Raw genomic sequence first — 24591 nt, 5'->3', positions numbered from 1 at the left:
AGTTTAAATAAATAGAGTTTTCAGAAAAGCAGTGGAAGTACCTTGCTTTTCTTGTATGATTCCCAACCTGCATCCCATCCATGGGAACACTGCGTAATACATCTTTCAGGGGCTTCCTGCTGCTACTGGAAGCATAAAGTCCTAAACCAAAGCTCTTTGGAGTTTGCTTCATGCCAGGATCTTTTTCTGCACTTCGTCTTTAGAAATCCTTTTACCATGTGTGTCTCTTATTGTCCTGAAAATCAGACTCGTCTGATCTCTTCATATCATGTCCCACACCACAGGCACTCTCATGTTCCTTTCTCCTCCATAGCGACGAAAGCCCGGAGTGTCATGGTTTTGCTTTAAAAAAATGTTCGTCTGAAAGAATCTGTTGTTTCTCTTGGCATTTCTTGGCACAGTCCTTAGATAAATCGAATCTTGCACCACAGGAAGCACTTGGAACAGTGACCCATCCTTAGTGCAACCCAGACCTGCACTACACTCCTGCAGGACATCTTTACTGCTGTTGCACCTGGTTGTGCTGATTCTTCCTTTCCCTATCCCCATCCCACCAGCACTCCCAGGTGGCAGGACTGTCTCTGCAGCACAGGCTGCCCATTGTGAAAAGCAACTTTCCCCCCAGCTCAGCTCCTTCAGCCCTCGAACTGCAGGGCACGGCTGTCCAGGGGTACCCCCGGGCACTGGGGCACTCCCAGAGTCCATCATGGCATGGGGCAGCCCAGGGGAAGCTGTCCAGACCAGGTCAGGACTTCACAGCTTGCCAAAAAGAGGCAGAGTTATTTCAGGTGTCTTCTGTAGAACTGTTATGGCAAAGGTGCTTTTCCTTAAACTATACGGTAATGCACATGCGGTGCGGGAACAGGAGTAACTGCTGCCCAGAAGCCCTCACTTCTGCCTTCTCCCAATTCCAGGTCTCTCACTGATGTGTGTGTGTGTGCTTACTTAGCTCAAGAAGTATATGCAGTATTTTACAGTCCGAGGGAGGGAAAGTCATGCCCTCACAGAGCACACAGTCTTCCTTTTGCATACATAAGCATCTATTGTATTTATTGTACCAAGACCTCCTCTGTGTGTTTGTTGGGTTTTTTTTTAAGTTTTGGATAGCATAAAGAAATCTTAATTTTGTGAGGATCTTGAAGGGCCTCTGTAATAAAAATAACACCTTTTACATAACACTGTGTGCGTCTCACTGGTTTACAACTGTGATAAATTGTATTTTTCATGCATCTTTCATTACGTCACCTTCACTCTGCCAGAGAATCCATCTCCGTTCTGTAAAAAACAGTGTCCTTTCACTTGTGTTTGTGGACACATGTATTTCAGGTACAAGTAAGCTAGCATGTATAGCATATAAATATGCCTGTTTTGTTGGGTTTTTTTAAAGGCTTACATTCTTTTCAGCCTAGAAATTTTAACCTCAGGGGGTTAATGGTGAAAATAAAATATCAGTGTAAATCTGGAAACAGCTCTAGAAATTTGTTCTGAACATCTCATGTTGAAATTCGGAAGCTACTTCCTGTAAAAAAAATGGAAGCAACTTTTCAATTTTCTCTCTGACATTGGATTTGACTTCAGAATAGCAATGGCAATAACCATCTTTTGGCAGTGAAGAGCTCTTAGACCAAGGGAGTTTCCCAGAGTCCTTCAGAAGGTGGCACGGCTGCTTCCTCCCACCTTATATTCCCGATGAGAGTCCAGTAGTTGCCGTACACAGTTACCAGAAATATCTCCAGCTGGGTTTCCCGGCATATCTTAATGGAAACGTCAGCTCATCATTTCAAGAACTGACTATAACAAGGCTCTGAAAAATACTGTACTTTGTGCATTTCTTTCAGCATGGAAACATTTCTATTCAGCCACAGGAGAGCCATTACAAGGGCAGTTCACCCTTGACAGCTCCAGCAGGGATAGCCTGCCATCAGATCTGTTACGTGATTGAAATGTCCTTGATGAGCATTATTTGTTTTGAGAGATGAACCAAATACCTTAGCCAAGATCATTTTTCTGTGTAAGCATTTTGCCTCATGTGGAAGCATGAAGGGCTTGTGGTTAAAGCAGGGCAGGGGGCTCGGGCTGGAGCAGCAGGGGAGAGGGCTTGTCCATGGCATGAGGGTTATTTTGCCCCAAATACTGCTTCCCCACAGTGCCTCATTCTCTTCAAAGGCACTGCATATTGGGCTATCTATGAACGCCATCCTTATATGTTACAGTGAAAAGCATGGTACCAGTTCATTCAATGCTTAACTTCCCTGCCGAGACTGCTGTTGAAGCTGCTAATTAATTCTAATTGTCAGAGGATTTTTGTGCATATATTCTATATTTATAGCTTGCTGGCTTTTACATTGACATTTTATGAGATTAACCCATTTGATACGTAATTAATACTAATAGTGAAGAAAAAAATACAGTTATCCACAAAACAACTAGCCACAGAAAATAGTCTTTTACTTACAGATGTGTTTGGTGTGTATGTGTCCCGTATTACTACTCTGTGTAATACTGACCATGGACCATTTTCAGAAAGGGACAAACAAACATGCATTTTGACTGCCTGCTGTATTATTGCGATGCAAATGTGACCTTCAAAAGTGATCTTAGCCAAGTCGCTGGAAAAAGCTGAAATCCCACCCCGAGAAGCAACCTGGAGGAGAATGTCCCTAGGTCCATGCCCTGGTTCCCTTCAGATCAAAGGCACGGGTTTGCTCCTCACAGCAGTATAGCAACAGGTTGTTTCTCCATATATCTTGGGGGGAAAAATTCCCATCTTTTAAATTACAATTGCTTAAGGATCCTCTATGGATTTGGGCAAGTGAGGTATTTACCTACTACTTTAATCCTTTCAAATGTTGCAATTCCGCTTCACTGTTTATCACTGGAGGGCCATGAGTCAGTCTGACTGTACAGAGCTAGCTGATGCCATCTTACCTTGAAGAAGGTCATTGTGGATCCATCTCTAACAGCCCCATACTCTATCTTGGTTTGCTTTGCCAAATCGTCTGCTGAATCAATGGGGGATTCCATCCTCTCCACAGTCAGGAAGGCAGCCAGGTTGGCAGTATAGGATGAGATTATGATTAAGGTGAAAAACCACCATATTCCTCCAACTATTCTGGTAGAAAGAGCTTTGGGCATCAGCTCTGATCCTGTTACAATATCATCAAAACAATCATGTTAAAATGATGCTGAGAGATGCCTTTCCTGATACCGCAGACTGGTTTTAGGCACAGAATGCTTTTATGAGCTGTAGTATGATAAAATGATTTAAACAATAATCTCACAGATGCACAGCTAACATTTATAATGGTAACACACTGTGAAGGGGATGTATGCCATGATATATGACAAATGGAATTATCCTTGGGTCTAAGCCCCATTACATCTCTGAGCTAATGCTCATTGTGATACTAACCTCTTACATTCCCAGCAAGCTATACTAGTATTTTTGTCCATTTCCTGAATCCCTTTTTGCCAGTATACTGTAATCAATTATTTAAACAGAGATCTTTAGCAGAATGCTATTCTGCTTACAAGCTACCTGGCAGAAATACCTTACAAAAGAAACCTGCCCCGTGCATCCTGTTGACATACCCAAGCAGAAGCAGAGCCATCAGTACGGTTCCAGTGAACTCATCAGCCTACAGGAACCTGAGCTCAAAACCTTGAATACGTCTTACTACAAATGTGTGACTTACATTTGAAAATTCAGAGGGTGAGTGGACGCATCCTTTGGATCTACAGGGCAATGCAAAGTTTTGGACAGTGTATTCAACACTCATTATTACTGAAAAGGTTTTAGCAGATTTGCCTGCATGTCACAGACAAATAGCACATGTGGGTGTTAAGTGCACTGAAATGGCTTCTAAACAGCGCAGACAATCTGCATTTAAGCCACACAGTTACTTGTGTTTCTAAGCATTCTGGTGCAAGTTTTGTGCTGTTTTTTCCAGAGGTGTTCCCACTGAACTTAGCTCATTATGTGGGATTCAAGGATCTGGTTCAGCAAAGCACTTAGACAGCCACTTGAATACTTTTGATTTCAAAGCTAAGCCTTTGCATAATTACTTTGTTGATGAACGATGGACTTAAGAAAGTACTTAAGTGCCTGTGAATGGAGATGTCAGCACGTAAACCTTTCGATATGACAAACATATTTCTATTATTGGAAAAATGTGTCGACCTATTATCTTTCCCCAGCTATTTAATGATTTCTGTAGGAAATTTAAACATGTGACAGAGAGTATTTTCAGACTTTGCAAAAACTCTGAATGCCACTTTTGGAGCAAAGACCAAAAGGGTGAAAACTTTCCAAACAACCAGCAGATTTAACTTAGTTTTGTAAACATATAGACATGTGTCTTAAAGGTCAAAACTAAACATAGCCCAAGGGTTTAAGTCAGTTAAGTAGAATTGCCAAACTGCGAGAGCAGATGCTCTGCCTGTGCAGCCCTGTGTGGCCCTGGTGCTGCACGGATTTCAAATTAAGCCAAAGTCTAAAAGCTAAAACTCTCATTTGAAATTTTGGAGTCTAAATGTACCTGTTTTGAGAGCTGTAGCTCTATACAGGTTTGTGTTTGTGGTCTGTTGTAATTTTTGCTCTTCAGATTAGGATGTTTTTTGTTGGTGGGTTTTTGTGGGGTTTGGGTGTTTTTTTTAATACAGTGAAATCTTTTTTCATTTTTGTATTGTTGCCCTCAGGAATGTGTGTGTTTATTTCTAAGTGGGGTTGACCTGCAAAAGCTGGCTTCTAGGAGTGCTGATTCAGTTCATCCTGGAGGTATTATTTCTTTTAAGTTTAGACAGCTATACAAATATAATTTCTACACTTGGACCCTGATGCAATACCTAGTTCTGACATATACATCCCACTAATGCATAATAGCCAGATAACTTGCAGATATCTTAATAAGTAACCATGAAATCTGCCAGAGCAGCCTTACGGCAGCACAAGAGAGTAGGCAGAGAAGCCCAGTTTGCTGAATTTGTGAGGCGAGATGCCAAACCTCCTGTGATTTCCTCTAGCAAGAAGTTGTTTGTGAAAAAGCAGCAGAACACGTTCAGTTCATTTAAGCTTAAAACGCCACAGCCTATTAATTATGCAGTGAGCTACTGTTTTGCTTTCGTGAGGTGCTGAGCACACTCTCCTCCCGGCTGAACCAAGCAGGCCCAGCATTTCTTTTGATCGCTCCCATGACTGTTTCAATGCTCACCTTTTGGAGGGCCTTGATTTCAGCAAGAATCATTAATATTTGCTCCATGCTCACTGGCTTTGCCCTACATGTTCTCCTTAACCAGACGCTTCTTGTCTCACCCATTGCCCTGCTGAACAGGGGCTCTGATGGGTAGCTTTCCTTTCTGAAAGTGATAGTGCCTCTGAATGAATTGGGTGAAATGTGCCCTGTTTGGATGCTTTCAGAGTATGCATAACACATCTGAGACTTTCAGGGGGAAAACAGGGGAAATAATGTCTAAATAAAAAGTTGCTAGCAAGACTCGGGGTCAGAGACAATACTTGCTGAAGTCTCTCTAGTGCCTTTTTATGGCAGACATGACAGCCAATCCTGATCCAGACTTTGCTCACGCTCTGTAGAAAAGAGAAAGTCTGATCATCACATTTTAAAATTTAATAACAAGTGGCTTCCAATCAAGCATAACAAGCAGCTGCTGCCAACAAGAAAGAGCGTAACACTAGATGCAGAGTTTCACAACCATTCACGTCATGTTCAAACTCTTCACATTAATGATGATGAACTTACAATCACACGCACCACAAGTTTGTACATGGAAACATTTGTGTTGCCTTACAAATGTTTTTTTCTTTCTTTCTTTCTTTCTTTTTCTTTCTTTCTTTCTTTCTTTTGTTTTGTTTTTAATCTTCTTGAAAGACAAGCAGAGTCTGGTTGGGGCTGACTGTCATGTACCCAAGGTAGTGGTAACGAGCAAACACTGCATCCCACAGTTTGCTGTGGGTGATGGTAAACTCCAAAAAAGGCAGTACATTGAAACACAAGATCCTGGGGCACTTTCACACACAGGGCAACCACAGTTATATACACACACCTGCCTGATACTGTAAAACCTCAGCCTGTGTTTTACTGAGAAATTGGTAGGAAAACAAAATATAAAAAGTAAAACAGAATGGTTCTTCCTTCATCCAACCTCATTCAAAGTAATTTCTATGAGGAAGCTCTACGTCCTGTCAAGACATTAGTGCACCAATCAAAGCAAGTGCATCGTAGGTACAATACAAACTTTATTCTCTACCACATCTACGAAAAAGTCCACCTTGTGTTTTTTTTTTGTTTTTTGTTTTTTTTTTACTGCTACTCGTATCTGTTAAAGAAGGAAGAATAAACTGTACCTGGATGAATGTAGAGATGGTTTTATATTCCTTACTTAAACGTTTAGAAATTTAGTGCTAAGGTACTGCTGGGCTTTCCTCTGGATTGCCTTTTTGGTTGTTGTCATGGGGTGGGGCTTTTTGGTTCAGCTTTTATTCAACTTGAAATGTTTGTCAGAAAATATTTCCATTCTTTTTATGAACCCCATTTTTGGTGAATAGCGATTTAATTCAAAACCTTAGAACATACCTGCCACAAACAAATGTGTTTAGTACACATATCTGTTTGACTTCCCATATGGAGTAAGCTTCACTGCCCTTTCTTGTCAACTGAGTAAAACGTCAGCTGTTTCCAAAATCATCAGCAACAGGGCCTTGTGACTGGGTTAAGTTAATGCTTCTAGGGTTGGATGCATTTACAGAAGGATGGGGTTTATACATGCAGAAAAGCCATAAAAAAAAAAAAAGGTTTGGTTTTGTGTTTAAACAAAGTTTTTGACAAGTGCCAACAAACTTAATGGCCCTTCTGAAGAAAAAGCATCTTTTTTTGTTTGGCAGTTGTAAAAGGTTTTCTAGGGTAGGTAAGGCTGTTACTGTCTCCATTGGGATGGAGCCCAACATTTTCCTGTTGCCAAGCCTCTTACAACAATAAACTCAATTTCAGCATGAAGTGCTTCATATCCCTCTTGTGATTATTTTACATGTCAGCTCCAGACACTCCCACATGGCCCTGTCCACCTCCCTTTCTCTCAGATGCTTCCCCTCCTTCCTCCCGCTGCAGCCCTGTTCTGGGTGTCACGGGTTCCCCTCCTCTGCCTGCCCCTGGCTGCAGTGGCTCGTCGTCATCTTCCTTTCTTCTACTGCTTAGTTTCTGAGATCAGGTTTTACAGTATATGTTGTATTTACAGAGGGTGGAGTTTACCAGCACAGAAGCCCTTGAGCAGACTGTGGGACGTGTGCGATAACGAAGTGTAACCGGTGTACCTTGCTGCATGAGAGCTCCAACTCCAAACCAGAAACTATTTAGTAAAGTAAAATTGTTTTCCACCACATCTGAGTCTGGGTTGCACGGGTGGGGGTTATACCATTCATATGGTGTAAACCTGTGGCAGTTAACAAAAACAATCTGTAAACATTAAATAGAGTACACACAGCGGCAGCAAACCTGCTGAACAACGCACAAAGTGAGGAGGTTAATGAAGGAAACAAGAAAAAGAAAACCTCAGCCGAAAGGCTGTCCGCGGGATGTCTCACAGCTGCCTCTGTACAAGCTGTGGAGCAGTGCTGCAATGCCAGGAGCCGCTTTCACAGTCCCAGATCTAGCACAGGGCTACTTCCTTACTCCTCCAGCTCTCCGTTACAGCTCTCGGGGGTGAGGCTGCTGCAGTGCCCCACGGCTTCCCTGCCCGCGCTGCTGACAGACAGACAGACATTTGCGGGGGCAGGGGGACACCTGGAAATCACATGGCTGCTCCCTGGTAAAGCATTTAAAAAATAATGAAGGAGTAGAAGTCCTCTAAAGGCAACCATCATTAGCTGTCTGTAGCCGAGATGCTGGATGCTGAACGTGCTCTCCCTGCGCGAGGCTGCCACGGCAGTGGGAAAAAAGGCTGCCGGTCCTTTGAAGGCATTTGGGAGCAATTGCAGTGCCTGTACATTCTAGGGTCACGTTGTCGGCATTGCAGGGAGAGAATTACACAGAGGAGCACCTTTAATGGAAGAACTCTGCCCTATTTCCCGCACACCATCCTGCAACTGCAAACTGTGCCCCTTCTGCTCTGCACAACACTTGGCAGAGCTAAGTTAAGGACCATTTCTCCCCAAGGTACCTTGTCTGCTATTGCTTCCCACAGCTGTGTGGCTTGCTGCATACTTCCTTATAAAGTTTATGAATATAGCTTAAATTGACAATGTCATGCCCATACATTTTAATTACTGTTTTGACAATAAAGCATTGAATTTATGCACAGTTGCAAGCAGAGTGCCTTGCTTAGCTGAAGCAATGAACTCTGATTATAATGAACCCACTAATTGAAACAGTATGTAGCTTAGGATGCCATTAGCTGCACAATATTACCATTACTAGTACAATACTATTAAAAATCGTAACAAAAGGCACAGTTTTCAGGTTTAAGATACAACAGTTTTGCATACACCAGTTAAAAGAAAAGCGATCACCAAATTATATGTTTCAGATTTGTGCTAGAATAATGGAAGCAACTGTTGTGTAGTAACAAAATTGTCCCCAACCCTGTTGGTGCACATTTGGGGAAACAACCTTAGCAAGAGACCCAGAATTAGGACCTGTAGGTTGCCTGAGCTGCCAACCGCCATAGAATTGAAGAGGTCCCACGCTAAGCGTTCACCCACAGGGTCCCGGAGTGTTAACACAGGACAGTAAGAAGATGTACAAATAACTCTGCCTGACCTCACTGGGAAGTCCAAGGCTGGGACCTTGCACTGTTTCACACAACCACCATGTTCAGTAGGTTGGCCTCTAATGTCTCCATCACCGGAAGAGCAGAACAGCCATTGCTAGAAAGTGGCAATGAAATTCTGGCAGCAAAACTCTTCCTGCCAGACTGGATTTTTACAGCTCTAGGTGTATATATCAATGTGGTACCAGGGTATGTATTTCTTTTTCACCTTGAAGCAAAAGCTGATTTTCTTCTGTGTTTCTATTGCTGTGCCGAGCTCTAAGAAGAGGCTGGCTTCCAACACAGCTCTATGTCAGTGCTCAGGCCTGCTGTTTTTCTGGCCATTCTTCCCTGGTTTTCTCCCTCTTTGGGCCTTGAGCAGTAGCTATGCTGAGTTTTCTGATAAAGATGAGATGCTCAAGGTCACCTAAACACCTTCTTATATAGGCTCCGTGTGACATTATTCACCACTGGTGGCTACCTCAGCTACCTAGCTCTACCGTCATTCACAACATTGACACCAACAGCACAATTTATATGGCATTAACAGTAAAAGGAAATTTAGGCAGAAAATGCCTTGCTCATTCACTGCCAGGGTACTTACAAAAAGAGTTTTTTCAGTCTGTAACCCTTCACAGTGATAAAAATTTCAGTGTTTGAGTTTAAAAATTAATATAACAACGACAGTGCTACATAAGGCTCAAAGACAAACGAGAAATTATTTAGCTGCTGAAAAGTCTGAAGAAATAACAGGAAGATTATCCCAGTCTATGAAAATTATTCCCAAGTATTTGTCTTCCATGAACTGATGTCAAAATACTGTTAACCGTTTAATTTACTGTAGCAGTGTTAAAAAGTGGATGCTTCCTGAGGTTCTTCAAACCAATCTAACCAATATTTGCTGAAACGTTCGGCGAATCTTACAGAAATTTTGATGTATTTGGAGACATGAACAGGTCTAGATGTGGACTGTAAGAATGGCTTAGCTTCATGGAATAGATTAACATTTATAAAGTCTAAAGTAAATTAAGATGACATGTGAACACAATTTTGTGTAGTTCTTCAGCCTATGTAGTTGCCATCTAATCAGGCACTGCTTTTAGGCATCAGTTCAAAAAAGGCATTTGTTTCAGAAAAAAAAAAAATCAGTTAACTGTTTTGCTGGACTGGTACGTTCTTTTCCTCTTTTCCTAGAATAGGTGGCTTATGAGAGTGATATGCAAACTTGTTATATTTCAGTTGTTACAAGTCAGATTTTGTGCTGTCTTATGAATATGTGTGGGTCTATACCTCTAATGACATTTAAGCCTTTTAGTTAATTTTAGCTAAATTCGACAAACAGGTAGAGGCCTTAGAGGTTATTATGCTTCTGCAAGTGTTGTGAAACGTTCCAATAGCAGCCCCACTAGGAGAGAAGCTGCAGGATGAGCTCACAATTTGTTATCTATCAGTTAATCTGCATGGGAAAGATCCCCTATAAATCCTTCAGCTGCAGGGAAAGCAAATAAACAGACAAAGAAACTTCAATTGGCGATCACAATCCACCATGAGACACAAATCTGTAGGGAAATCAGGCTTCATTAGTTACGCTGTTCATGGAACTACTGCTTTTTAGAAAGATTCCGGAAACAAAATGTATCACAGTTACACAGAGCAAACCTATGGATTTACCCAAAGGCTACACTGTGATCTGGAGTAATATTTAACAACCAAGAAAGAAAAGCGAACAGGTTTCATAGACGATGATTTGTGAGCACTGTATGTTTCCCTTTGGTTTGCTCTGGGCCACACATCTGCATGTAGGCATCTCTGCGTGCAAACAGAGGACCCTGATGCTTATTTATTCTTGTAAACTCGATGCTGTTATTTAAAAAAATAGAAGCACTGAGGTTAACTCGGGCTTTGTTTTCCCTTCCGCCTGTTCTGAGGTGGAGAGAATTGTGGGATGTTTTTAGTTTTGGCACACAACTGCAGAGAAGTCAATCTCTCACAGTCAAGCAGATTTAATATTAGTCATGAATGAGATCATGATTTGCATACAGTAAGAGCTATTATTTATGGTACAGTGAGCCACTGCAAGAGCTTGTGGGAAGTCATGACTAATCGTATACAGCCCCATAGGTGCCAGGGATGGATAAACTCTTCCTTTTACCTAGAGCCAACACTAATAAGTTAAACCATGATCTCTCCTCCTCAGACTCCCTCCTCCTTCTTCACATTCTCAGCAATTTAGAGGAAAAAGCAAATCCCACAAATTTCTGTGCTTTGGTACCAGTATAGAAAAACACAAACAAGCAAAGCATTCACATAAGTTGTCCACCTGGAACAAGGGTTGTTCAGTGGACCACAGAGAAATGTATGTCCAGGGCCAGTCACTCTCAGCAGAACTGCTCATGTCAGTAAAAGTTTTGCAGGGCTGTGTCTTTTGATTAAAGGAAACCAGTGAATTGGAGGCAAAGCAGCAAGAGCTTAATTTGACCTGGCTCACACAGAAGTGGAAGTCAGGCACAATGTGATATATTATCAGAGTTAATTTTTCAGATTACAATTATTTCATGACTTTTGAATGAGGTATGTGCATTTATACATTGGAATATATACATTATTGCTGACTTCCTAAAGTCAAATGCCATTATTTGCAATAAAAAACTGCAGCATTTCTGTAATTTTTGCTGTGATGTGAATGTGTGGACTTCCACTGATACACCACTTCTTTTCTTATATTTCATAGCATAAATGTTTTCTCAGGCTATTTTCCATGCACTTTATTAATGTGGAATATATTGTTGTGTATGCAAAACAATACATAGCGGAACTGGGGAAAGGCTTAATTAGCGATCCTCAGTAAAAGGAACCCCAATGTGAATGTCTGTGAAGCGCTAATAAAAATATCTATGTTTTAATTCATACGAAGGCAATAATAAAGGATGAGATCAAATAAATAGAGTTGGAAATGAAATTCCAAGGCCACTATCTGAAGAAAAGGACAATAACTATGTCAATTTGGAGTCCAGGTGTATTCAAGAGCATAGAAAAAAAGTACGCCTCAAATGACCAATTTCCTCTGACAAGTTTCTAAGTTCATTTTCTTTCATGCTTGGTTTGCTCTTGTTTAAAGCCCTAGAGCAACTGACTCCCAGACTGTGGTCCATGCTTTCTGAAGGCCATGATAAGTAGCTTGTATCCAGGTTTGTGAGACCATATCAGCTGTCTAGAGTTTTTAAGGTAAAGTTCAATGATAAGGGTAGAGTGCTCTGCTGGCCCTCCGGAGATGTGGCTGTGTGGTACACTGGCCCAGACATTTTCTGGCACACCTGCCTTTGCGAACTTTATGAGCTTTGGCTTCATCTGGAAAAGCAGTGTGTATGTGCTTATTTACTGCTGGTTTTGAATGGGGACATGACTGGGAGACTGCCACTGGCAGGCAGGGCACACCTCAGGGCAGCGCTGGGAGAGAGACCGGAGTATACTTCACCTTGCAGATTGTCCTCTCTGGGAAAAATGTGTCCAAGCCACGTTATTTTGTATTTTCAAGGGGATATTACCTGACCTAATTAACATCTTTCAGCAAAAAGGTGTTCACATCCTTTTTCTTACCTTTTAACTGTATGGACTGCTAGTGGAAAAGAGAGGTGCTTACATGCAAGTAATATAAAGTGCTTTTCAACATGTAGTCTGCTGAGGTGTTGCGCACTGACAAAGAAAGGCTGACACATTTCATCAGATATTTCTCTCCTTTCAGCCCTTAAGGAAAGTAAAATCTCACCACATTGCAATATATAAAAGTGATAGTAGTGTTGATGTGAAAACAGCAAGAGACTTTCTAGAACATTATGTTTTAGGGCTGGATAAAACCCTTAGGATAGTATTATACGACATCTAGTTCGCATAGCCCATGCAACACCTGCGGGAGGAGAGGTAGTTAATGTGGATGCATCTAAAACTACATCTTTGACTTACCTTGCAATGACAAAGAGGACACAACTGACTCCAAGGCAGGCTAGGAGAACATACATCCAAATATCAGGAGAAAGAGGGTTTAAAAAGGAGAAAACACCAGGATTTGTCCCATTGGGTTTTCGATACAAGATACTGATTCCAAGAGTCATGAAGGGCTTGGAAAAATCAATTACTTTCTCTCTTACATAGGTAATAGTGAGAGGAGCAACGGCCAGATCAGCTTTCTGAAAACACAAAAGCGAAAATACTCATTCTTTTTCATGTTCATCACACTATGATCCCTTCCATTTTTTCCCCCAAGTATTAAAAGCTAAGCCAAATTAGACTATAAATCTGAAGAGTGCAACCAAATTTAACATTGATGGGGTGTTAGTTGGTACACAATACTGTTTCCTCTTTTTGCAGGCAGAGGGAAATCTGTGACTTTCACATGAGTAGGAGAGGTATGACCAGGGGCATGGGGCTCGGTCCTGTGTAATGGGGCAGACTGCGAGTGAGGGCTGCCAGAGCGTCTGGGAAGGGGCATCCTACATTCACACGGCAGAGGCTGCCACAGGGGAGAGATGGGCTGGAAGCTTAGCCTTTGCTGTTGGAGTTTGTAGCCAAGGTGTGGACAGGACCTGTGCTAGGTCAGTGCCGTTGCCCCACTGGGGGTGGTTTCCCTCCACACCTGCAAATGGTTGGTTCAGATGTACTGGTGTAGAGATGACTTCCTGCTCTGACAAGTGTCAATAAAGACAGACCAGTGGCTCTAGAAAAATGAAAACTAAAGCAAATGTTTCATTTGGGCTGGCTTCATGTAAAGAGTACCACAGGTGAAAGAAGAATGAAGAGAGGATTCAAACTTACATGATCTATGAGTTCTTTGACCATCCCATTCCACTCTCCTTTGTCATTCTGGGCTCCATATTTACCATCAGAAACTAGTTTGACCTCATAGATGAAGCCTAAAATATTTGACAGCTCCTTTAGTAGGTCCAGACAATAACCTTCAAATCTGTCATTTCCATACAAGGGCTTGTCAGACTTCTTGTACATAACATAGGGATCTTCCTATAGGAAAAGACAGTAGACATGTAGCAATAGAAATAAGGTTTTATTTTGGATTATATCAGTTTCCCTAAATTATGTTGATACTTTAAAAATGGATTGCAATTAGATGGAAACCAGTAATTTACTGTGTCCATTAAAAGCTGTTTTAGGTGTGTTAACAAATTGAGTGAATCAATTAGTGATAAGCAAAAGGGCCCTAATTTTCAGTGGAACAGACCATTCATAGCTCCCAGGAGCTTCAATTAAAGTAGTGCTTAGCAGCACCAAAATGAGACCCAAGATCTGTGCTCTACATTGTCCCATCCTAAGGGACAGGAAAGGATACTGAAGGAGAGAGAAGCCTAAATAACAGAAAAGAGGATCATAAGGGGAATCTAAAATTTTATATTCTGTGGAAGATGAATCTTTATTGAAAAAAACCCTCAAATGTACAAGGTCACTGTAAGTTGACTGGGTATTCACATGAGGGAGTGGAGAACAGCATAGGTAGGTTGTAAAGTACCTTGTTGCTTTTCTGTTTAAAGGATTTTGGATAGAAGAATATCTGGGCAAGCAGGTTTCTGCAGTTTAATGTGGCAAAACACCTCTGGCAACAGAAAAGGAATGTAGAGGAGCCTTTGAGCTCTTTCCCTCCTCCTGAGGAATTAGGCAGAATAATTGAAAAAAAGTGGCATTACTGGCCAGGCAGAAAGCATGAGGCAAAACAACTCATAAATACCCAGCTGCGTATTTTCCATTTATCATAGTTAAGGCCATAACTCAGTCTTTCTATCTGCTCTTTGCTATTTTCTTTCTGTCCTCTTCATCTCATTTTCAGTAAAAAGGAAGGATGCGTAAGCACTGACTACAAAGCTGGGTATCTGTGTGTGATAATTCTTCTGGTAAGAAAAGTGTGCAGGGTTTGCCTCTGAAATATTGAAGTAAGCTAAACATTTCTGGAGGTGGAGGTTCCCAAGAGCCTTTCTTTGGCAGCAGGGTATTTTTGAATCGATCTTGTGGGTAGATGAACGTGTACGTCGATTCTGAGTCTACATCAAAACAACTGCTTGAAAGCAGGCTAGTTTAACAAATCATTTTTAGTGTGGAAGAAAACAGCCATGGAGTGCAATGTGGAGGTGGCAAAGGTGGCCACAGAGAGCCCTGCAACTCAGCATCAGCAGTCCCTGCATCCTACAGTGTGGCTGACGGTGCCACCTCTGCCCGGTGAGACCTACCAAAATGGTGGTGACGATCAGTGTCCGGTTAGCCAATGAATCCGTGATGTTGGTCGACCGATCCTTGTTGCTGTCCGTCATGTTAAGGCCACTGTATGAGTTCCAAACCCCGATCTGCACAGAAGAGAATGGGTGAGCGGCTGCCTGGTTGCAGTGAGCCGAAACATTTCCCTAAATGCTCACCACCTAGGAAAGGTGCACTGGCTCTAGTCACCACAGAAAGAGACACCAGCAGTACGAAATGCTAAAGAAGGGAAACAACTGTAGGTCCGAGTAAGGCAGCAACATCAAATGGCTGATTTAGAAAACACAGGGAATATACTGCCCTTTCAAAAGCAGGTGGAAATGAACAAGCTGTAAGAGTATAAGGCATGTCAATACTGTGGCATACTAGGCAATGTGCTACAAAAGTGGAACATGTTGACTTTGTTTCCTGCTAAAAAATGTCAAATGTCTGTTTTTATGATTTTTTTAAAAAATTTGTAAATGGTAGAGTTGAAACATATGGCAAGACCTCTCTCTTCCAATACAACAGATTAAAAGCTTGAATAAATATGTTGAGGCAGATTGATGGATGCATTGGCCTTTTGCTTCCGCTGTGCCTTCAGCAGGTTTAGCAAAGATTATTCTGTCATTTCTTGAATGCTATGTATGTCAGAGCTATCAAGGTGATACCATTTCACACACTGATCAGTATTTGTTCAGTAAATACAAGTGACCAAAGGCAAATTCCTTTCTAGCCCCAGAGATATTGACAAATTTCAGTATTTAGTGCCCAATCCAAAGCCTCAAGGGGAAGATCTTCGCGATTTCAGTGGATTTGGATCTACACCTTGTGAAGGCAGAAATTATAAGCCTGTTGATTTATTCAGATAAACATTTACTTAAACACAATGAAAGCATCTTTTTTTTTTTTTTTCTCCTTTGGATTTACTTACATAGCATGGCTGAGGGCTGATGTGAGAAAACTCCAGGCAAGGAGCTGGCTCTTGTGATTTAGCTTGTATCGGAGATTTGTAGAGAGCAACAGACAGATGTCTTGGGGCACTGACACTGGCCATCCACAGAGCCCTTCACATCCCTGTGCTGCTCTGCCAGCATGTTTCAGCTCTACCTGAGAGGGAACCACTTTCAGATCCTCCCTTCTGGGATTTTCAGTAAAGCTGCCAACTAAGTCTAAGACAAAACTGACTGACTTGCCCGGTGCACTGAAGGTCTCTATCTGCAGTCAGATGCCCAGTCATTTCAGACCCAGGCTGGGCTCTTTGGGTTTTGTTTTTTTTTTTTGGGGGGGGGGGGGGGATGTTAACTGAAGCAGAGATGGCATTGCTTTTGTGCCAAACCCAGCAGATTAGTTTGTGCCTGCTGAGTATGGATTTGGGGTAATAAATGTATTATTTCAAACAAACTTTGGGTTTGTGTCCCTGGGTGCCATTACTTTCACCTTTCCCAAACTTTGTTTCCAAGGTATCCTTAATGGGATAGTCATGCCGTTTTTTAAAATTAATTATTCAAGCATTTATCAGTCAATCCTTTTGTTTCCAAAAGTAGATCAGGTTGGGAAATTGATCTTTAAAGTACACAGGAAATAAAATGTTGGACGTTATGATAGCTTGTGTCAGGAATACAGTAAATAACCAGTGCCCTTGAATTTACATCAGGGTGGTTGAGTTTTTTGCCATTCTGCTCATTGTTATGGACTTGATATGCTTTTATCGGCTCACAGCAGGGAAGAGGAGAACAACCATGAAGAACATGGAGTGCCACAGTCACAGTGCATACAAAACACACCAGAAGAGACCACTCTATGTCTGGATAAAAGAATGACACCGCAGGTCAACCTTGATTAGAGTGATGGAGGAGGTTGGAGGGGCACTGGAAGAATGAGATCAAGGTAGTACATCACTATGGTGAATCTGGGGGATTTATTGCAGTTTAGTGACAAGTTTGAGAGGTGTCATATGTCCTTCTCAGCAAGCTTGTGCTCTGAACCAGTTGTAATTTGGTTTAAATCAATTCAGCGTAACACAAAATGCCTAGAGTCAAAAGCGAGATTGGTTCAATAGCATTCTGCATGTCAGGTAGGATGATCTATTCACCAGTAATGAGGGAAATGGAGGTCTTTGTGCCTCAACCTGATTCACTGAAGATTAAAACAGGGTTATGAAGTATGTGCTTTATAAGAACACCAAATGAGTGCTGTAAGATGTTTTACACTGGTCTACTCTGTGGCATTAAAAAACGTCCCAAAACAACAAAAACCCAAAACCTTTTTAAACTGTGAATGTGGGAGGAGTGGGAAATAACATCTGTGTGAAATATGTACAAAATATAATTCAAAGCATTATAAGAAATTTTTATTTTGTGACTGCAGAATGCTTTAAAGGTGGTGAATGCAGTTGCTATCGTCTCCTTAAAGAATGGCAGCTGTGGGTTGTACCTCCAGTGGGGAGCAGCGCATGGAGCTGGTCTCTGACTCCCACTTTGGTGCCTTTTCCACCAGGCAGAGGCACCTCATGTTAAAAGAGGGATGAGATTCCTGGGGTAATTTAGATCTTTTATAAACAAGCTTAGTTCCAATTTCCATATGTTAGTGAATGTCAGCACCCACTTAATCATCTATATTATTTTCTGTAAGGAGCTAATAACACACTTGTCAAAATTTTGAGTCAACAATACTCAAACATTGCCTGCACAGTATGCATTTTGTGGGAGGCAAAAAAACCCACAACCCCACATGTTAAAACAGTCCTTGCTGCTGATGTTCATTTGAAATGGTGTAAATTTACCACTCCTGGTGAATCTTAGGTGAATCAGCAAGGATAATAGCTGAGAAAAGGACTGCTTTTGCTGCAGCCAGGAGCCTCTACTCAAAGAGGGAAAAAGCACAGCTCCAAAGAAATAAAATAATAATTAAAAAAATATTTTGGTGAAAATGTTGAATCCTGACAAGATCTTTTTTACTGTTTGGAATAAAGTGTCTCAAGTTGGACTGAAACCTATTCTACCAGAAAAATTCATACTTTTGAATAGACTGTTGTCTCTAAACTGCAATATGAGAGTCGCTATCAAAACCCAAAGGATGAGTCTGAGGACCCAGCCCAAAGGTTTTTTGCATCACCTGTCTGTGTACAAACCTTCTTCCACACTTTATATAAATGATTAGAAACCTCGCCAGCAGCCTTGGTACAGAGAAAAATAAACAGAGTGCTTCATTAAAAATGAAAAGAGAACCAGTCTGGAGAGCTGTGTGGGAGCAATTATACGTAAAGTCTCAATTAACCCATCAGCAATTATCATTCAGTCAAGCCAGTGTAGGCAGAGTAAGGGACAGCGCTGTCTCCAGCTGACATGAGCTGGTGGCGTTCCCTGTGTTAGGGATTTTGGATACCCCCAGCAGCCACCTCCCAGGCGGTGGTGGAGGGAGCCCTGCGGTGCCCATCGGGAGCCTGTGTTTGCTCGCCAAGGGCCAGGGAAAAGGAAAAAAACCTAATCTAATCTCAAAAACATGATGAATTTTTAACATCTCAGCTCTCGTTGAGGTTATTATTCCAGCACCTTCTTTCCTCTCTCCCTCATGTCACATTTACTAAAAGTAGCATATGTAAGATAAGTCTAGGTTTTATCTGTATATATGAATTTATCACACCAAGTTATAGCGGCAAGAACTGAGGATAATGTGCACTTAAAATAATTATTTCCATTCAGATAAACATTGCTAGTCTCTAATTCCTATCCCATACCCTGAATTGCAAGGTATGCATTGTAAAATAATAAAAAACCTTATTAGCTCTGTTTTAACTCTGACTTAAATAATCCTGAGAGTATCTGTATTTACCCCAAGCGTGGGAGGTTCAAGCTGAGCAGAATGGCCTTTCCTACGGCCCTGTCAAATGAGCTTTTTGTCATTGTTTTACTTAAGATCTGGTTACCTTTTCCGTTCCTTCCTCCTTGAGGCTAATAATGTCCAAATCGAAATCCTTCCGTAAGCCGTCCGTTTTGTTGAAGGTGATGCGCCCTGTTAGACCATCCCACCGTGCCTGTGTGAATACAAAAGCACTCCTCCCTGTAACGATTAGTACGAACTACTCCAAAGCCATAATAAATTTTGCATTTTAGTTTAACAGTAGCATTGAATCACTTCCAAATCATTTTTTTTAAAGATGTGTGGCTTTGTTACTTCAATAAAAAACACTTTCTTCAACTTTTCTGTTATTTAGTTTCTCTTCAATATGTTTTGTATTTTACAATCAGGCACAAGTTTGTGACAGTTTATATGTATTCATTTACATATGTCTGGTATTGTATTAAAAAAGGTATACTGTGAAAGGAAAGAAAATGAAAATGAAATATGCACTACATGTGCCCAAGGATGGGGCAGTTCTGCACTGCGTGTCATGATTTAACCCCAGCTGGCCAATAAGTACCACGCGGCCACTTGCTCACTCTCCCCCCACCCCACAAGAGGATGGGGAGGAGAATCAGAAGAAAGATAAAAATCATGGATTGAGATAAGAAGAATTAAACAGTTAAAATAGGATATAATAATAATAGTAATGAAAAACCCAAGGGGAAAATCCCCAAGTGATGCAAATGCAATTGCTCACCACCCACTGACCGATGCCCAGCCAGCCCCCCAGCAGTGACTGGCAGCCCCTGGCCAACTCCACCCCAGTTTATATACTGGACATGATGTTCTATGGTATGGAATATCCCTTTGGCTAGTTGGGGTCAGCTGTTTTGGCTGTGTCCCCTCCCACCTTCTTGTGCACCTACTCAATGCTGGAGCATGGGAAACTTGAAAAGTCCTTGATGTAGAGTAAGCATTGCCTAGCAACAACCGAAGCATCAGTGTGTTATCAACATCATTCTCATACTAAATCCAAAACACAGCACTGTACCAGCTACTAAGAAGAAAACTCTATCAGAGACAAAACCAGGACAATAAGAATTCACCAAGAAATTAAAAAAGGAGTCTGATTTGTCCAGGCTTTGGGTCTGAACCTTGGATTATGACAGCCTAAATCCATCAGCTTTTTTAGCCCAGCTTAGGACCTTCTAAGTTCTCCATGGTGAATGGGTAACAAATGGCAATCAGTGCTGAATAGGATCCCCCAGAAAGTCCTTAGTGAAGGAAGGTAGCTAACCATCCCAAGTCACCAAAGCTTTCTCAACACTGCAGCTGTGCATTCCCTAGCCTCATGTGATAGATGCTTCCTCTGCTACTCATGGACAAGAAATCCAGATTTTTCCCCGAAGAGAAAAATGAAAGAAGGGCTTTTGTCTTTCTTACTTGATTTCTTGGACATTTTGTGGTTAAACATCCCCCACCAGCACTGGACTCCTAATGTCCTGGACTTTGGTGAGCTGTTTCACTAATCCCCACTCAGTTTGCACTCCCAAGGAAGAAGACACAAGTTCCCAAGTCAGCAAACAAGGTGTATCATTCCTAATTGCAGAGCGCTGCCACTGCCTTTATAGTGTAAGGTACACAAGTCTTACATACGTGTTTAAAGTACAGCATTATGTGTTGCATATGATCAGGTTTGGTCCAGGAAGCATTTTACAGTTCCATCATAATTAAGTGAAATCACATTTTCATTTTTAAAATATATTAAACATTAGTTTAAATATTTAACAGAGTAAGTTAGATTGGTGGACTTCGTGTATCAGTTTGTATAGCCACGATGATTCCCTGTGCTGCGAAAGCTTCTTCAGCGCAACAGAACAGGATCAATGTCCAGAACTAACTTTCTCTGCAATTTAAGTTTTTTGTATCTTGTAAGCTTCCCAACAAGCTCACTTTCTTTTAAATGAGACCTGTCTCTCATACAGCCCCTGTTTTGTCTCCAAGGCTGAAGCTTACATATAAAAGAAAGTATTTTCTGGATTTCAAACTGCGGATGATTCTTATAACTTATTTTTGGGAGCTCCCACATTAGACAGAATTATTTAAAGATACAAGAAAGGCTGATGACAAATGATGTCATAGCTTCTTCATGTGTGTCATCCACATAATTCTTAAATTACAAGCTTTTCTACTGCACATTGTTATTTGTTTCATTTAATTTGCTGTGGACTGATGACATAAGGAAAATTGCATTACAAATCAGCAGACTTACAGAATGGTGTCTTCCCTTCCTGTTAAACCTAAATTCTAGCTCTGAATCTGAAGGATTTAACCTTAGATGCTGGAGTGTTACTACCATGTGTGCGAGACAGCTCTGGTGTATCTAGGATTTTGCAGAAATATAGCAGGATTTTGAAGCATGCTTAAGTAAAATAAGAATGAAAAGCACAAATACAATGAAATTGCTATGAGACCTTCCATCTTAATGGTGCGTGAACACACAAAAATCTCAGCTGTAAACAGTGAAACACTTGTGGTTTTGTCTGCTGATATAATTAAGATAGCACGAGAGGACACATAATGAATTTCATTATATAATACCTCTTTTCCAGTCTGTCTTTTTATTACTGTGACATGACCCCCATCTTTTATTCATAAAGATGGAACATTTTTTAAAATATGATCTTTAGAGATCAATTCCTCCTCAGAGGGCAATTTACTTCTGTGAAATGCTCAGATTTATTGATTACATATCAGATGCTCAGCTTCTCTGCTAACGTGATATGATCTTGAATAAAGGAACCAATATGTTATTTTTGGAAATGGTATCAGGAGCCTGCATCTCTATTTTCATAAAAAAGATTCATATGGTGAAATGCTAGCTCACTTTTGAAAATAGGCATCAGTGCTTCTACCCCCACACTAAAAGAAATGGAAGGAAAAAATGTTACAAGGTGCATAGGTGTATGCTTACATTTCAGGGTAGCAGAGAAGTGCAAATAGCTTTTGTCTAACTTAAGTTCCACTTAGACCATCAAATAATGACCCAAATGTGACTTAAATTGTAAACAGAACTCAGGGAACATTTCTCAGGAGAGTTAAACTAAAATATTGAAGTTTTTTTCAGACCTTAATTCTGAGGCACACATTTCAAATACCATTTGAATTCTAAACTTAATTTCTGATTTTTATTTTATTTATTCTAATTAAAAATAAAACATCTGGGTTTGAACCCAGTGAGCATAATTTTATTTCTGTCTTCAAGACAGTTGTGGTGCCTGTGTAGGCAGCACATCTAGACAGAGAGGTGATGTTTCTGTCCTGATCAGAAACAAAAGTTTTCCCTAAGAAACTAGGAACCTATGGTCCATCCCAGGCCATCTGATATTTACGGTAAAACTTCCAAGCTTCTAATACAACTTTAGTCTAGAGCACAATTGCCTGCTGCATGAATTGCATCGTTGCTCCAAAATCATAGCTGCATACCACCACGTCTAGGTGTCTGTCAGGTAAATCAAGGATGCGAGTACTTATTAAGGTGCCGTGTTCAGGCAAACAGAATAGGCAGCAATTTAACAAACAGAAATGAAGCAGAACTTTCTGAGTAGTCAGAAACCACATGACCCTTTAACACAGCAATGAGATTTCATGCTTTTATATGCAAGATTTATAGCAATTTTAATGTTTCTAGTGACACTCGTGTTAAATGTTACAGGATATAATAGAAGTTGGATTGGAACCTATTCATGGAATTCATCAAAAAAAATTGCTTTTTTGCACTCTGTCCTTACTTTAATATTGGAGGATCTAAGGGCACAATATGAAACTCTTAGGGAGAGAATACATTTTTGGTTTTGTTTGTATAATTTTGAGTAGAGCTTGTAGCTTAATTAAAAAAATGCGATTTTCAGTGGCTTCTGCTTGTAAAGTCCTTTGCTTGGCTTAGATCCCAAGGTTGCAAGCTGCCTCTGACAACAGAACCATGAGGAAATGCTGTTCTTTCAGGAGTTTGGTTAGCAGTAGAGCAATCCAGTGTCCATCTTGTATTCAAAATAAAGTATCGCATTCTTCAATACTATGTTTTATCAGTTAATTATTATTCCTATTTCTAAGTTGTAAACAATTGATGACTTGCTCCCATTTATTAAACAAAATGGGGAATTAACTCAATATGTTGGTTTCAACTGGTAGTTGAGAAGCAAACCATTCAGGACCAGCAGCTACTCAGATCTTTTCTTAATAAGCATTGCAAAGGCTGTAGACAGAACAGATTACAGATAACTCTTCAGTCCTCTATGAAGGCTAAAGGTTACCTGACATGGCAAAAATACCCAAAGAAACCTAATTAAAACTGTGAAACTTTCTATCTTTACTACTTTAAAAAACTAAGATTGTAGGCTAACTACAAACTGAAATCTGGGTTTAAATAATGAAATTACAATATTAGTTTCCATATAAATATATTGATGGAAAATCATAACAACAGGAAAATGAAGCTGACTCAGCTCCTAAGAGCAATCACTCCAGAAACTTGCTTCAGATCACACCACCGTCATATGGTCTTTATATAAATTTCCACTTCATCATCTTGAATCAATTACAATAGCAGCCTTAGTTTCAGCCAAAGCAAATCAACAGTTCAATCACAGAATCAATTAGTTCATCTGCTACCAGACTTACTAAGGTAAAACAACAGGTACATTTCATATTCTGTTTCTTTTGTCTCTACCAGACCTCACTTGTATTCCCAGATTTGTATTAGCAAGACTGACTACATCAAGAAATCATAATGCACAGTGTATATAATCCATTGACTGAGTAAATATTCAGCTTGATGATATAGCCCCAATGGGATATAACTGATTTTGTAGATACTGTATTGCAATACTGCACACAAAAGTGTCAATCTTTCTCAGACAAATTGATTATGGTTTTATTGTGTTTGGGTTTTTTTTAATATAGGTTTATTCAAATATTTTAGTTAACAGTTTATCTGCCTATGGCATATTTTCTCTTCCTAAGTCCACTGTCGCAGTGACTGACAGATACTGGATAGCTGTGTTTCAGATTAGACAACTTTAAATTTTTCAAGGTCCCTTTCAAATTGTTCATAGTGCCCTGGCAATACAAAAATGCAAAGGCATAATCTTATTTTAACATTCTACACTATCATGTTTAATAAAGTTTCAGAATGTGCAGACTTTTCCATTCTTCTATTGATACTCCACTTATTTCAATAACGTGTGAAATACAAGTTTTTCTAAACCTTTTCATTAGACCTCCACTTGTAATTAATCAAGCAATCTCTTTAGAGTTTCGAACTCAAGTTCTAAACTTTTACTGTTCCCACTATTCAAAAAATAAGACCCGCTATTTTGAATGTATGTCCAGAGCTAATGCTAGAAAAAAACATCTGAGACACAAATACGTGGCTGGAAATGCAAATAAAACTGTGACTGTATTACTGAGAGAATGTGTGTACATATTGAATCTGCTTTAAGTGGTATAAGAAGAAAGTGTCATAACTCTTAATTTTTTTTTTAAATATATAGACAAAAGGAGTTGATAAAACTTCGGAGTGAAAAGCTAAGAAGAAAAGCTATTTCAGCACAGAATTGTGGCAGAAGATGAATTGTTCCGTTGTTCAGCTTCAAACCCCTGCACAAAACCATTTCAAGCTTGACTTTGTGCAAGTTATTCAAGAACTTTGCATCTGCTGCTAAAGTCTGAATTATTGTTTAATATGAAAGTATCATA

The 24591-nt window shown here is 40.4% G+C and overlaps 1 protein-coding gene across 3 annotated transcripts in view; it reads right to left on the bottom strand.

Annotated features, from left to right (window-relative positions):
• GRIK1 (glutamate ionotropic receptor kainate type subunit 1) overlaps nt 1–24591 on the bottom strand; it is a 177326-nt gene that overhangs the window by 23376 nt on the left and 129359 nt on the right. For 2 of the 3 annotated variants that reach the window (XM_037377668.1, XM_037377667.1), the window contains exons 8-14: nt 18917–19024; nt 18122–18166; nt 14985–15098; nt 13567–13770; nt 12718–12941; nt 7325–7443; nt 2929–3146 (exon numbers count right to left, since the gene is read on the bottom strand). In XM_037377668.1, coding sequence (XP_037233565.1) covers nt 2929–3146; nt 7325–7443; nt 12718–12941; nt 13567–13770; nt 14985–15098; nt 18122–18166; nt 18917–19024 — 1032 coding nt within the window. The remainder of the gene's footprint in view (nt 1–2928; nt 3147–7324; nt 7444–12717; nt 12942–13566; nt 13771–14984; nt 15099–18121; nt 18167–18916; nt 19025–24591) is intronic. The other variant, XM_037377670.1, reaches the window with a different exon arrangement.

Source organism: Falco rusticolus, chromosome 2 (genome assembly GCF_015220075.1).
Source record: "Falco rusticolus isolate bFalRus1 chromosome 2, bFalRus1.pri, whole genome shotgun sequence".
Classification (NCBI taxonomy): domain Eukaryota; kingdom Metazoa; phylum Chordata; class Aves; order Falconiformes; family Falconidae; genus Falco; species Falco rusticolus.
The sequence above is the reverse complement of the archived record's forward strand: the minus strand, read 5'-3'. Positions and strand labels throughout refer to the sequence as shown.